At 39.1% G+C, this 13169-nt stretch overlaps 1 protein-coding gene across 2 annotated transcripts in view; it reads left to right on the top strand.

Moving 5' to 3' along the window:
• The first annotated feature begins 913 nt into the window (after positions 1-913).
• Positions 914-13169, top strand: part of NOL4 (nucleolar protein 4) — a 393871-nt gene continuing 381615 nt past the window's right edge. For both annotated transcript variants that reach the window (XM_041761256.1, XM_041761170.1), the window contains exon 1: positions 914-1285. In XM_041761256.1, coding sequence (XP_041617190.1) covers positions 1022-1285 — 264 coding nt within the window. In that variant the 5' untranslated portion in view covers positions 914-1021. The remainder of the gene's footprint in view (positions 1286-13169) is intronic.

Below are 13169 nucleotides of genomic sequence, written 5' to 3'. Positions count from 1 at the left end.
GAAACCAGAGGAGTCCTGTCTGGGGACCCCATCATTATCCGGGATACCCGCCGCCGGCGGCCTGCCTTCGTTTACCCACGTCCCCCCCGGAACGGATATCTGTTTGGGGGTATCACAGTCTTTCCTATAGAACTATGGCCAAATAATATCCGTGAGTGTTTTGCTAATTCTGGGACTTAACTCCTGGAACCTACCTGCAGGGCTGGAATTTAGCCTACACGCCTATGAAGAAATGACATTTTAAACCGTTTTTAGAAAATACCCTAAAGGTTTCCCGTGTAGCAGGATTTGATAGGCTTAACAACATGACAGGTAAGAACTTTCTCTCTTTCTAGTCCCTGGACGCCCCACGCAGGGAAGGCCGAAGCGGAACGGGACCCTGGAGGAAGGAGAGCCCGGGGACCTGGGTGCCCTGCGGGGCTCGCAGGCGCTCGGCCCCGGAGGCTGCTTTCGAGAGAGGCGCAGCGCTCGCCTCCTGGACGGTGGGGCCAGCGGCTGGGGAAGCTTCTGGGGCGCGCGCGGGGAGGCGGCGCCGCGCTCCACCTGCCCTGCCCCGGACACAGCCGCGGGGCGAGGCGTCCAGGGACCACCCCACGTCAATATTGGGATTGTTTTTTTTTTTTTTTTTTAAATAAACCAAGGAATGGGATTTTAATTATTTAAGACCCAGGTCCTCCGGGCCAGATGCTGTTGGGATGGTCCTAGTCACACAATATTAAAGAGACCCGTCACCAAGAGGACGAGGAAAAGCGTCCGAGACAAGCGTCCGAGACATCCGTTGCAATTACGAATGGACCAGAGACTTGGTAGCACGGGGCATTGATTGCTGGTGCCCAGCCGGACCCTCCTCCCCTCTCCCCGTCCCCCCCCGCCCCCCCGCCCCCCAACCCGAGGCAGGCTCCGGCGGCGGCCGGGACCTCGCGTCCCTACATCGTGGCCGGGGCTGCATTTTTCATGAGCCCGGGGTGAACAGGTGCGAAGTGCGCTGGCAGCATCCGGCCGGCGGCCGGGAGCGGGGGACATGGAGAGCGAGCGCGACATGTACCGCCAGTTCCAGGACTGGTGCCTCAGGACTTACGGGGACTCAGGCAAGACCAAGACGGTGACCCGTAAAAAATACGAGCGGATCGTCCAGCTCCTCAACGGCTCCGAGTCGAGCTCCACGGACAATGCCAAATTTAAATTCTGGGTCAAATCGAAGGGCTTCCAGCTGGGCCAGCCGGACGAGGTCCGCGGGGGCGGCGGCTGCGCCAAGCAAGTGCTTTACGTGCCGGTCAAGACCACGGTGAGTGACTCGCCTTCCTCTGTTATTTGTCTGCGGGAGCAGCCGGCGGGGAGGGGAGAGGCGGGGGGGGGGGGGAGAAAGGGGGAGCCGCGAGCCACCGTTGGCTCGTGTGCCCCCCACCTTTCTCAGCCCCCTCCCCAAGTCGCCCCCACTCGCCTCAACCAGGCGCGTTTCCCTCGCAGTGGAGTCTTTGTGGTCCTTTATTTTAAAGCCGCAGCGCACCTCCGGGGCTCGCCGCCCTGCTCGCCTCGGGCTCCCGAGCCCTGTGCCGGAGCATCCATCCCCGCGTCGGGCGGCCTCCCGCGCGTCCTCGGGTTGGCCCATTGTCCCGGGTGCTTCGCCGGGCGCCGGGCGCGTGTCCCGCTCTCGCCACCACCAAGCATAAAGGCCACGCTGGAAGCCCGGACGCACGCTCTGATAACAGACGATTCTGATCGATCGTCTCCAGTGTCTCCTAATTGGCACAAAGCCCGATTGTGCCGCTAGTCAGAGATGTGGGGTTCCTTCCCCTCCCCCGCACCCCCGCCCCCCGCCCCCGGACACCGTCAGGTTTTATTGTTAGATAGACCGCCCGGGAGACGCGGGGCTGTCCCGTCGCCTCCATCACTCCCGGAGATCTTGCCGCGACTATTCCGAGGGTAGATAAGGTCCTGGAGATGCCTCCTCCCCGCCCCCCATTCCCTTCCTCACTTCCCCCTTTCATAAATAAAGCCGCAGCTACATGATGAACAACAAAGAGACACGGGCTTGGGCGCGATCAAATGGTGTCTGTATCTGCTCCTGGTTCTGGGACGGCTCTAGTTTCACGGCCACGCGGCTGCGAGCCCGGGCGCAGCTAGCGAGGTCCTGGGCGCCGAGAACCTAGTGTTATCCCAGCCTCACAGGGCACAAGCCTGTGAGGTTGGGCAGCGGCGGCAGCGTCAATTTCCTTTTTGAGAAGATGGGAACTGAGGGCTGCAAGTAGGATTGCAGATCAGATCCCTAAGACCTCTTTCTTCGTCTTGCCACGGTGGGTACTCGCCTAGGAGCAGGGGTGGGGGAGGGTATTTGGCATCCTTTGCATTTTTGCCTGGCTTTGGGGTTTCTTGAGCATTTGCTCCTTTTCCTACTCTCCCCCCCCCCGCACCCCGCCCCTTTACTGGCAACTGTTTCCCGTGCAATATTCCTGGAGGATGCTAGGAAGGAGATGTCTTGCAAGCTATTCTTCTGTCTCAAGCGGAGGTATATTAAATTGGAAATATGTGCATGAAAGGGTTTTCAGAGGACTGTTTTGGAGGACTCTTGTAGGTTTGGAAAATAGTTAACGGTTTCCCAAGATTAATTAGGGATAGTTGTTTGAAGGAAGTATATTTCTTTTGGAATTTATTTGGAAAATGGGAAAAGGAAATAAAGGTGAAATAGAAACACACATAAAAGTTCTGCCTTTTTTTTTTTTAAGTACTATTGTTGGAATTCTCTGGGAGATAGATCTATAAACACAGCCTTCTCCCTTAACGTGGCATTGCTAAAGACAATGGTGAGATTACTGTCTTGGTTTACTAAATAATGAGGACTAGACGCTTATGGATTAGAACTGAGGTTTATTTACATCTGGATGAGCCAGAAGTCTGTTGTAGAGAATGAAGTGCTTTGATTCATTTGTATCAGAAGGAACTTAACCTGATTTTAAAAAAATAACTTAGATTGGGATTCAAAACATAAGAATGTATTTTCTTTGGGGGCACCACTGGGCTAATTGAATAAATAAAATAATCATTTGAGGTATGTTTACTTATATATTATTAAATACTATTGTGCATGTTTTTCAAAAACAATTGCTAGCTGGGAAGTTTGTTGTTCATTCCTTTTATGTTAAAATCAGGTTCCTCTGTTTACCTGTCAGATAGCTTCACTTGCGTATTGGTCCAATTTATACGTGCAGGGGTTTGATTACGTCCACTATGTGTATAAACAGATGTGACCTTTAAAAACATTAATTAAAAATTCTAAAGTAACATAAATTGTGTAACAGCTATAGAGGCACTAGGAGAACTATGGGTGCCAGTAATTCAAACCAGTATTCACATGTTCAGATACCCGTATTTTCATTCAAAAATTTATGCAGAGTTGTTACAGAATTATTGCTAAGACATCTAATGTAGAATGACAACTCCACGGTTAATAATAAGGTAGCACATGTTTCCCTTTTCAGTAGAGATTCTATATATTTATGGGAGAAAATGTAATTCATCAGGTGATATTCTTAGATAGTGGTTTCCATGTAGTATTTAAGAGCTTCGCTCTTCATTCAAGCCTGTTTTGAAATGTTGAAGAGGTTTTTAATTCATGAACTCTTCTGTTGCTCTTTATGAAAATTTTATGCTGCTCCTTACATAGAATTATAGGCTCCGCCTTCCCTGAAAGACAGCCAATCATCATTTCAACAAGTTAAAAAATAAATAAAAGGTTCCCCTTTTATCATGTGTTTCTCCGCATCTCAAATGATTTCTTCCTTAAAAATAAGGTTTTCTTTATAATAGCGGAAGTACAGTCACCAGAGAGACAAAAAAATATATATTTTTTGAGGTCAAAGGCGTAGCTTGGTTGAGATAAAGTGCTGTGATTTCAAATAGACTGAGAATCTTTCCAGCTATTTGAGGTTTGAGGGTTTGCGGCTGGCTGTGCTGTCTTTGAGAGAGGTTTGCGCCTGATGTTGCAAGAACCCACTGCTGCTGGTAATTAGACATCATTACTACCTTGAAAAGGGACGGAGAGAAGGAAAGAGGACAGGCTGGGGCTAATTAACTGCTGATGTTTAATGAAAGAAAGGGAGACTGATAAATAGCAACTGGGAGATTGTACCAGAACAGAGTAGACACACCACACCACGTAGACTTAATTGAAACAGGACTTTCAGAACGAAAGGAGCTGGGTTCTACCTCTTATTTTCTTTAAAAGGATAGCCGCAGCTTTGCAAATACTCTTTCCCCTAAAATCTAAATTTAATTGAGGATAATAAAATCAAGCAGGTGACAACTGACTTCAAATGAAAATGTGAAATACTAGAAAAGATCAACATACCCTTTGATATTTGCCCTGGCCATGCCTAAAGCTGAGGGGACGTATCTATCACTGTTTAAATTACTCTGTGGCTGAGGAGATACTGTCTGGTCACCAAGCAACAACATCCTGCAACTCAGCCATTTTAGGTCTGGAGTAGGATCTGCATGTGTGTCTGCACGCACATGCACGCTCGTGTGTCTACACACACACGTGCACTTTGTTGAGCATTGCGTTGAAGTTGTGTTGACCCTGTTGCTGTTATTTTTATGTGTCCCTTCATTAAAGCTTTCGGACGCTTAAAAGGGCGAAGTAACCCGTAACTTAAGATAGTTCTGAAAAAGATATGGCAAATGTCTTATTGATTATAGGAAAGGTTTAATCAGTGATCATTTGAAATCAGCAACACTACGGTTACTCTGTTTTATATTTTTGATAGTTTCAGCTTAATTTGTATTTAGAAGCTTTTCATCCTGATTGACATTTTGGTTTTGGCCACAATTTAGTTGAAGCATCACACTTATAATTCGACTTACCACAACACATTATATATACCACTTGGTATTATGAAAGGTAAACTTGGGAAATAACCAGAAAATTCATTAAACCTTTCACTACTACTGGATTAATGCATTATTGTGTATTTTTAAAGGCTTGCTGTGCTGTATAAAACATTAGGAAATTCGACAAACTCACATTTTTATTTATTTTTCAATCTTAAGCAAACAAGGCAGTGTTTACTCTCCAGTTATGTGAGTAATGCCTTTCTTGACCTGTATATGTAGGAACGGACACTTAGGTCCCATTTTTGCCTTTTGTGTATTTCTTCTTTATATGTATTGTACCAGGGGACATAAAATGAATTTTCATCCAGAAGGGAAATGTATTATCTGTAGTTATGTCATTTAAAAATGAGGATTTATTCAATTCTGCAATCTGCAGCCTCAGATTTCATATTGTTCTTTCTGTGTATACTAATTGATTACTATATAGTCATTAGAATGAATATTCATGGATCAGTTTATAAATAGTCACTGATTTTTTTTTAGTTCTCTGACTATGGTTTTGGTTACAAATTCTCTATGCTATATCAAGAGCGAAGAAAATAATGCCCGTAAAGAGTCAGTATACATTTCTACCGGGCCTAACTTCATGCCTGAGGCACATATGTATATTAGGCCTTGATCTGAAATTTGCTACAGAAATTCCAGAAACACAAAACTGAGGAACATGCTAGTTACACATTAGGATACTTTATATCTCTGACACAGGCAAATCGTGATAATAGTTTTGCTTATCTCCCATACTTTCAAGATGGGCATTGCTGTAGACAACCAATGCATTTTTTCCTCCTCTTCATTTAGGTATTTTGGGGAGCTCTGTAATATAGGTCTTTGGGGGTCAAATAGATCTCAAGCATGAGTCTCAAAAACATGGCTTAAAAGTGGACTTTAGTGGGACACCTTGGTGACTCAATGGTTGAGCGTCTGCCTTTGGCTCAAGACACGATCCCGGGTCCTGGGATCCAGTCCCACATTGGACTCCTCACAGGGAACCTGCTTCTCCCTCTGCCTATGTCTCTTTGTCTCTTGTGAATAATAAATAAAATCTTAAAAAAAAAATAAGTGGACTTTAGTGGTTCCTGGAGAATTGCTGTAAGGTATAACTCATCAATGGCAAAATCCTAATACAGTGCCAATTAAGGTTGTCAAGAATAGTGGGTATATCCTTATAAGAGTCCACTGTGGTATGAGTATTTAGGGACAAGGGGCTGGTAGAGATAACTTCCCTGAGTTTATGGAGGAAATCAGACCCTGTTAATATGTGAAGACCAGCCCACACATATTTCCTAAGATACTGGTGCTTGACTTTTCCACTGTCTTCCTTGTCTTTTTAATAAGCATAGTGGGGGAGGGGAGGCAGGCAGGGCAAGATTCAGCACTCATTTATATTACATCAATAAACTTCTGAACCAGCTGAGATCCTGCTTCTCAAGATTTTACACTCTAGACTTTGTGCATAGGATAGAGAAAGATCAAGAAGCAAATACAGGGATGTAGCAGCAGAACTTCTGAGAGTTTTCAATCCCATGTCAAGACCATGAAGCTCTTTTCACTAATAGCTGTTGGATTTGCTAAGACTTTCTATATCTAACTAGGAAACATTAAAGTGAATCTGCTGTATTTTAGGTTATGTTCATTTTGATAGTCCTGGGATAAAAAAATAAAATAAACTTCAGGGACAACATAGATGGCAGGAAACAAGGCATAGTGGACAGGGTATAGATCCAGAGGAAGATTTATTTATTTTTTTTAAAAGATTTTATTTATTTACTCATGAGACACACACGCACACACACACACACACACACACACACACACACACAGAGAGAGAGAAAGAGAGAGAGGCAGAAACACAGGCAGAGGGAGAAGCAGGCTCCATGCAGGAGCCTCACATGGGAAGCGATCCTGGGTCTTCAGGATCACACCCTGGGCTGAAGATGGCGCTAAACCGCTGAGCCACCTGGGCTGCCCCAGAGTAAGATTTAGATACTAGATTTGACATTTATGATAGCTGTGTGTAAGGGGAAATTTAAATAAGAAGTTTCTTCTTGTTAAATGACACTAATAATACTTGCCTAAGTAGTTTCAGATAAGACTAATAATTCATAAGCATATAGTATATTTAGTATCTGTCTGGCACATAGTAAATGCTAAAAAAAATAGAAGCTGTTCTAAGTATTATTAAGAAAGCAAGGACACCATGATGTAACTATAATTAGGTATATGTTATAAACTCAAGCTCACACTGCCACAAGTAGTTAAGATACATCTTTATGAATGTGTATATTCTAATATTTATTTTTTTAGAAAATAAAAATGACTTTATTTTGCAAAAGTGATACATTTTCATTATTTAAAAAGTCTAAGTGAAAAGGAGAGAAATTTTAAATTACATTAGATCCCGCATTGAGATTTAACCATTAGCTAATTATGAGCATCATTATAGATGTCTGTCTAAACACATATGCCAAAATAAGATTAGGTATAGTGATTGATTGATATAACGATTGATATGGACAGGAAGAAATAATTTTCCAAAACTGGGATTATGATTATATGCTAATTTGAACAAGAAACATAAAACATAATATCATCAAAATATAACAAAAAAAGAGAAACATGCAATTCAAAAAATTGGTATTAGGTAAATACTTCTCAGAGGTATTTGTTCCTGAAATTAGTAGAAAAGATTATGAAACACATTAAGAGATTGAGTTACATTCATCTTTTTTCAACTACAGATTCCAGTTTCATTCTTATCATTGACTTTCGCTAATGGTAGATGAGGAGTAAGTCTATATCACTTCTCACTGTTTTGTTACTCCCTTCTTATTATAATTATATATTTTATTGTGTTATATTCATTATATTATATAATTGTTGTCAAGGTTTTGTTACGGTATGTAATTAGGTTCTCATGACTGTTTTTCCTTTAGCATATTTAAATGCTTATCCATTTTTTTTACCTGGTTTTTTTTTTCTGAATTCTTTGATTAGATTCATTACTTAGTTGGCTACAATTCCTAGTCTTTTTTTTCTAAAGAAAGCAATATGTGTTCCATTTTTTGAGGTTTGTATTCAATTAAAAATATTTGACCTTTGCCTTTATAACTAAAGAACAACTTAACTAGGTGTATTGTCTTTTTTTCCCTCTTTCCTCTAGAATATGGTTGATAATATGTGTGCTCCGTAAAATTCTAAGGCAAACATTTTTTCCCCAAGTTTCATGGATTGTTTGCTTATCATTGAAATTGAATAATTTCACTGAGATATGTTTTGAATTCCTTTTATCACTGAGTACTTATATTTATGTTCATGGCTTCAGTTGCACCTGTCTATGTTATGGTGACTTAATGCCTATCTTTTGAGAGTCACATCTGTATTTTATACTTTCTACTAGATGTTTCTACCAAGATATCCCTAAGCACCTTAAACTGAACATAACCCCAAATGACTTTTTTCTTCTCTTCGTTCCTTCATTCTAAGTCTTCCAAGCTGACCCCTTTTTTCCCTTTTGTATTGTCATTTTTAATAATTGTACTGCAATTTATCCTAGTATGGGACCAAATCCAGCTAAGCATTCGAAGAGTGAACCAATGAGACATTTGGTTCCCAGAATAAATGGCAGTTCAGAGATCATTCATTATAATTTCAGGGTGGCAAACAAATTAAAATGATTTGAAACTATGCAATAATTTGAAAGATTTGGAAAAAGTTATTAGCACTATACATTGGAAGAGGAACAGAAGAAAAGGTAAATTCAATAGATTTTAATAAGTATAATTTCTATAAGCTAATATAGTAAAGTTTTATGAAAAAGGAGCATTTACTGATTTGCCTTTGTCTTTTATTACTGAGTGTAACATTTAACATTATATTGTGGACTTAGAGGAAAACAGCAGAAATCTGAAAAATGGTACATTTTCTCCTATTTAAAAAAATGTACCTGTATTTCTCTCCTTTGTTTAGAAATTGAAAGCACTAAAACAACAACTTGTCCATGGATCATTTAATGGGCAATCTGAAAAATTTAGAGGCTCTTTTATACAATAATATTCCTGGGAATATATGCCTTTTTTTCCCTGCTCCCTGTCTACCTTTCATAAGAGTTATTGTCATTTATGTCCATTGTTTGGTGTACAGCAACTGCTACTTTACAAAAATGGTATTGAATAAATGGAGCCATGAATTTATGTTGTAATTCCTATCTATTTTAAGGATTATCTTTTTAAAAATTTAATAATAATTGATAATATTGTATTAGCTTCAGCTATACAATATAACGATTTCTTTTTTTTTAATTTTTTATTTATTTATGATAGTCACACACACACAGACAGAGAGAGAGACAGAGAGAGAGAGAGAGAGAGGCAGAGACACAGGCAGAGGGAGAAGCAGGCTCCATGCACCGGGAGCCCGATGTGGGATTCGATCCCGGGTCTCCAGGATCGCGCCCTGGGCCAAAGGCAGGCGCTAAACTGCTGCGCCACCCAGGGATCCCCAGTATAATGACTTCATATTTATGTACATTATAAATGATCACCAGGATGTCTAGTTACCATCTGTCACTATACGAAGTTGTTACACTATTATTGACTATATCCCCTAAGCTGTACATTATATCCCCATGTCTTGTTTATTTTATATTTGGAAGATTGTATCTCTTAATCCCCTTGTCCTTTACATCCATCTTCCCATCCCCCTCTCCTCTGCCAACTATCAGTTTGTTTTCTGTATCTGAGTCTATTTCTGTTTTGTTTCTTCATTTGTTTTTGTTTTTGGGACCCACACGTAAGAGAAATCATATAGTATTTGTCTTTCTTTGTCTAATGTATTTCATTTAACATAATATCTTCTAGGTCTATCCATGTAGGCACAAATGGCAAGATTTATTCTTTTTATATGGGTGAGTTATATTATTACATTGGGTATGTGTGCGTGTATGTGTATACATATACTTATATACACACACGGATCACTTTGATATATATGTACATACACACATATGTATGTGTTATATGTGTATGTTGTGTATATATATATATATACACATATATACATATATATATGTATATATCTATGTGTGTGAAAATATATGGATATACACCACACATCTTCTTTACTCATTTATCAGTGGACAGGTTGCTTCCATACCTTGGCTATTGTAAAATAATATTTATTAATTTTTAGTTTGATGTCTCATTTGTTTATTTTTATTTTTGTAAAAAGTAAATGTCAAAAAGTTTACTGCCTTGATTTTCTTCCAGGAGTTTTCTGGTTTCAGGTCTTAATTTAAGTCTTTAATCCATTTTGAATTTATGTTTGTGTATGGTCTAAGGAAGTGGCCCATTTTGATTCTTCTGTAAGTAGCTGTCCAGTTTTCCCAGCACCATTTTTTGAAGAGGCTGTCTTCCCCATTGCATATTCTTGTCTCCTTTGTGGTAGATTAATAGACCATATAAGTGTGGGTTTATTTCTGGGCTTTCTATCCTGTTCCAACGATCTACATGACTTGTTTTTGTGCCAGTGTGATCTGTTTGGATTACATAGTTTTACAGTATAGTTTGAAATCCAGGAGAGTGATACCTCCAGCTTTCTTTCTTTTTCTTCAGATTGCTTTAGCTCTTCAGAGTCTTTTGCTTTGGGTAATATGGGCATCTTAATATTCTTTCAATCCACGAGCATGGAATATCTTTCCATTTGTGCCATATTCAATTTATTTTACCAATGTCTTGTAGTTTTCAAAATACAGATCTTTCATCTCCTTGATTAAATTTATTTGTAGGTATTTTCTTCTTTTTGATGCAATTGTAAATGAGATTATTATCTTAATTTATTCCTGATAGTTTGTTATTAGTGTATAGAAACACGACAGATTTCTGTGTATAAATTTTTTATCTTGCACTGTTCTGAATTCATTTATTAGTTAAAATAGTTTTGGAGTGGAGGCTTTAGGGTTTCCAGTATATAGTACCTTGTCATCTGCAAATATTGGCAGTCTTCTTCTTTCTTCTTTCTTCTTTTTCTTCTTCTTCTTCTTCTTCTTCTTCTTCTTCTTCTTCTTCTTCTTCTTCTTCTTCTTCTTCTTCTTCTTCTCCTCCGCCTCCTCCTTCTCCTTCTTCTCCTTCCTCTTTTTTCTAATTTAGATGTCTTTTGTTTCTTTTTCTCATCTAATTGCTATGGCTAGTACTTCCAGTACTATGTTGAATAAAAGTGGTAAGAATGGGCATTTTTTTCTTGTTCCTGATCTTAGAGGAAAAACTTCTGGCTTTTCACCATTGAGTATGTTATATTAGCTGTATGTTTGTCAAATATAGCCTTTATTATGTTGGGATATATTCCCTGTTTACCGACTTTGTTGAGAATTTTTATCATAAGTGGATGCTGAATTTTGTCAAATGTTTTTTCTACATCTTTGAGATAATTGTATGATATTTACCCTTCATTTTCTTAATGTGGTGTATCACGTTGATTGATTTGCAGATTTGAACTATCCTGGAACCCTGGAATAAATCCCACTTGATCATGGTATATGATCCTTTAAATGTATTGTTGGATTTGGTTTGCTAGTAATTTGTTGAATATTTTTGTGTCTGTCTTCATCAGGAATATTGGCCCATAATGTTATTTTTTTGTGGCATCTGTCTGGTTTGTATATCAGGGTAATGCTGACCTCATAGAATGAGCTTGCAAACATTCTTTCCTCTTAATTTTTTGGAGTTTGAGAAGGATAGGTATTAACTCTTCTTTAAATGTTTAGTAGAATTCATCTCTGAAGCTCTTTGGTTCTGGAATTTTGTTTATTGGGAGTTTTGTGATTACTGACTCAATTTCATTACCAGTAACCAGTCTGTTGAGATTTTCTTTTGTTATTTCTTCCCTGATTCAGTCTTGAAAGAGTGTATGTTTCTAGGAATTTGTTAATTTCTTCTGAACTTTCCAGTTTTTTTTTTATTGTATAATTGGTCATAGTAGTCTTTCATAATCCTTTGTATTTCTGTAGTACTTGTAACTTCTTTTTCATTTCTGATTTTGTTTGGCCCCTCTTTTTTTTTTTCTTGATGAGTCTTGCTGTAGTTTTATTGATTTTGTTTATCTTTTCTTATTTTTTTTAATTTCCTTTCTCCATGGGTGGCAATGCAATTTGTTCATCTATCAAAGGCAAAAATTCTGTGTGACATTCTTGATTTCCTCCTTCCCTTTTTGTAGTCACTACTCAACGGAATACCGTTGATTCTACAAACTGGAATATGTCTTGAATCCATTATACTCTTACTATACCATACTAAGCAAATGACCATCGCATGGTAGTTTGGTAATTTTCCCAAAAGCTTTGAAGAAGGGGATTTGATTTCTAGTGTTTGAATAATGTGTGATGTATCCTTGGTGCTTGCTATTAGTGCAATAAATGAAAAACTTCCCAGCCTGACCCCACATGATGGGCCCTTCTTATTTACCACCACACAATAGCTAGTTTCATAGCTATCTTGGGAATTTTTTTTTCACAAAATATAACTAATTAATTAATTTAAATTATGGTAAAAAATACAGAATATAAAATTAATTATCTTAACCATTTTAAATGTACAGTTGAATAGTATTAAGTATAGACATGCTGCAGATGTCCAGAACATTTTTATATTGTAAAACTGAAGCTCTGTACTCATTAAATAATAATTTTCACCCTTTCCCCCTTTCCTTCAGCCCCTGGTAATCATCATTCTACTTTCTGTTTCTATGTATACGACCATGTTAGATACTTCATATAAAATTGGAATCCTACAGTATTTGACTTTCTGTGATTGACTTATTTCTCTTAGCATAATGTCCTCAAGATTCATCCATGTTATAGCATAAGATAGAATTTCCTTCCTTTTAAAGGCTGAATAATATACCATTGTCAGTATGTACCACATTTTGTTTATCTACTCATCTGTTGATTAATCTTTGGGTTCCTTCAACCTTCTGGATATTGTAAATAGCACTGCTATGAACATGGGTGTGCAAATATTTCTCAAGATCCTAGTTTCAATTCTTTGAAATATATACCCACAAGGGGGATTGCTGGATTAGCTCTATATTTGTTTTTTTTTGTTTGTTTGTTTTTTGTTGAGAAACAGCTATGCTATTTTTGACAGCAGTTGCACCATTTTCTAGCACTGCCAACAGTGCATAAGAGTAAGCACTCATTGAGACTAAGAAACTGGTGACTTTGCTCCTCATCCAGAACTTTTCAAAGAACATACTTCTTTCTGAATATAACACAATTAGTAACGATAATA

This window comes from Vulpes lagopus, chromosome 1 (assembly GCF_018345385.1).
Source record: "Vulpes lagopus strain Blue_001 chromosome 1, ASM1834538v1, whole genome shotgun sequence".
Lineage (NCBI taxonomy): Eukaryota > Metazoa > Chordata > Mammalia > Carnivora > Canidae > Vulpes > Vulpes lagopus.
This window is presented reverse-complemented; position numbering and strand designations above follow the sequence as displayed.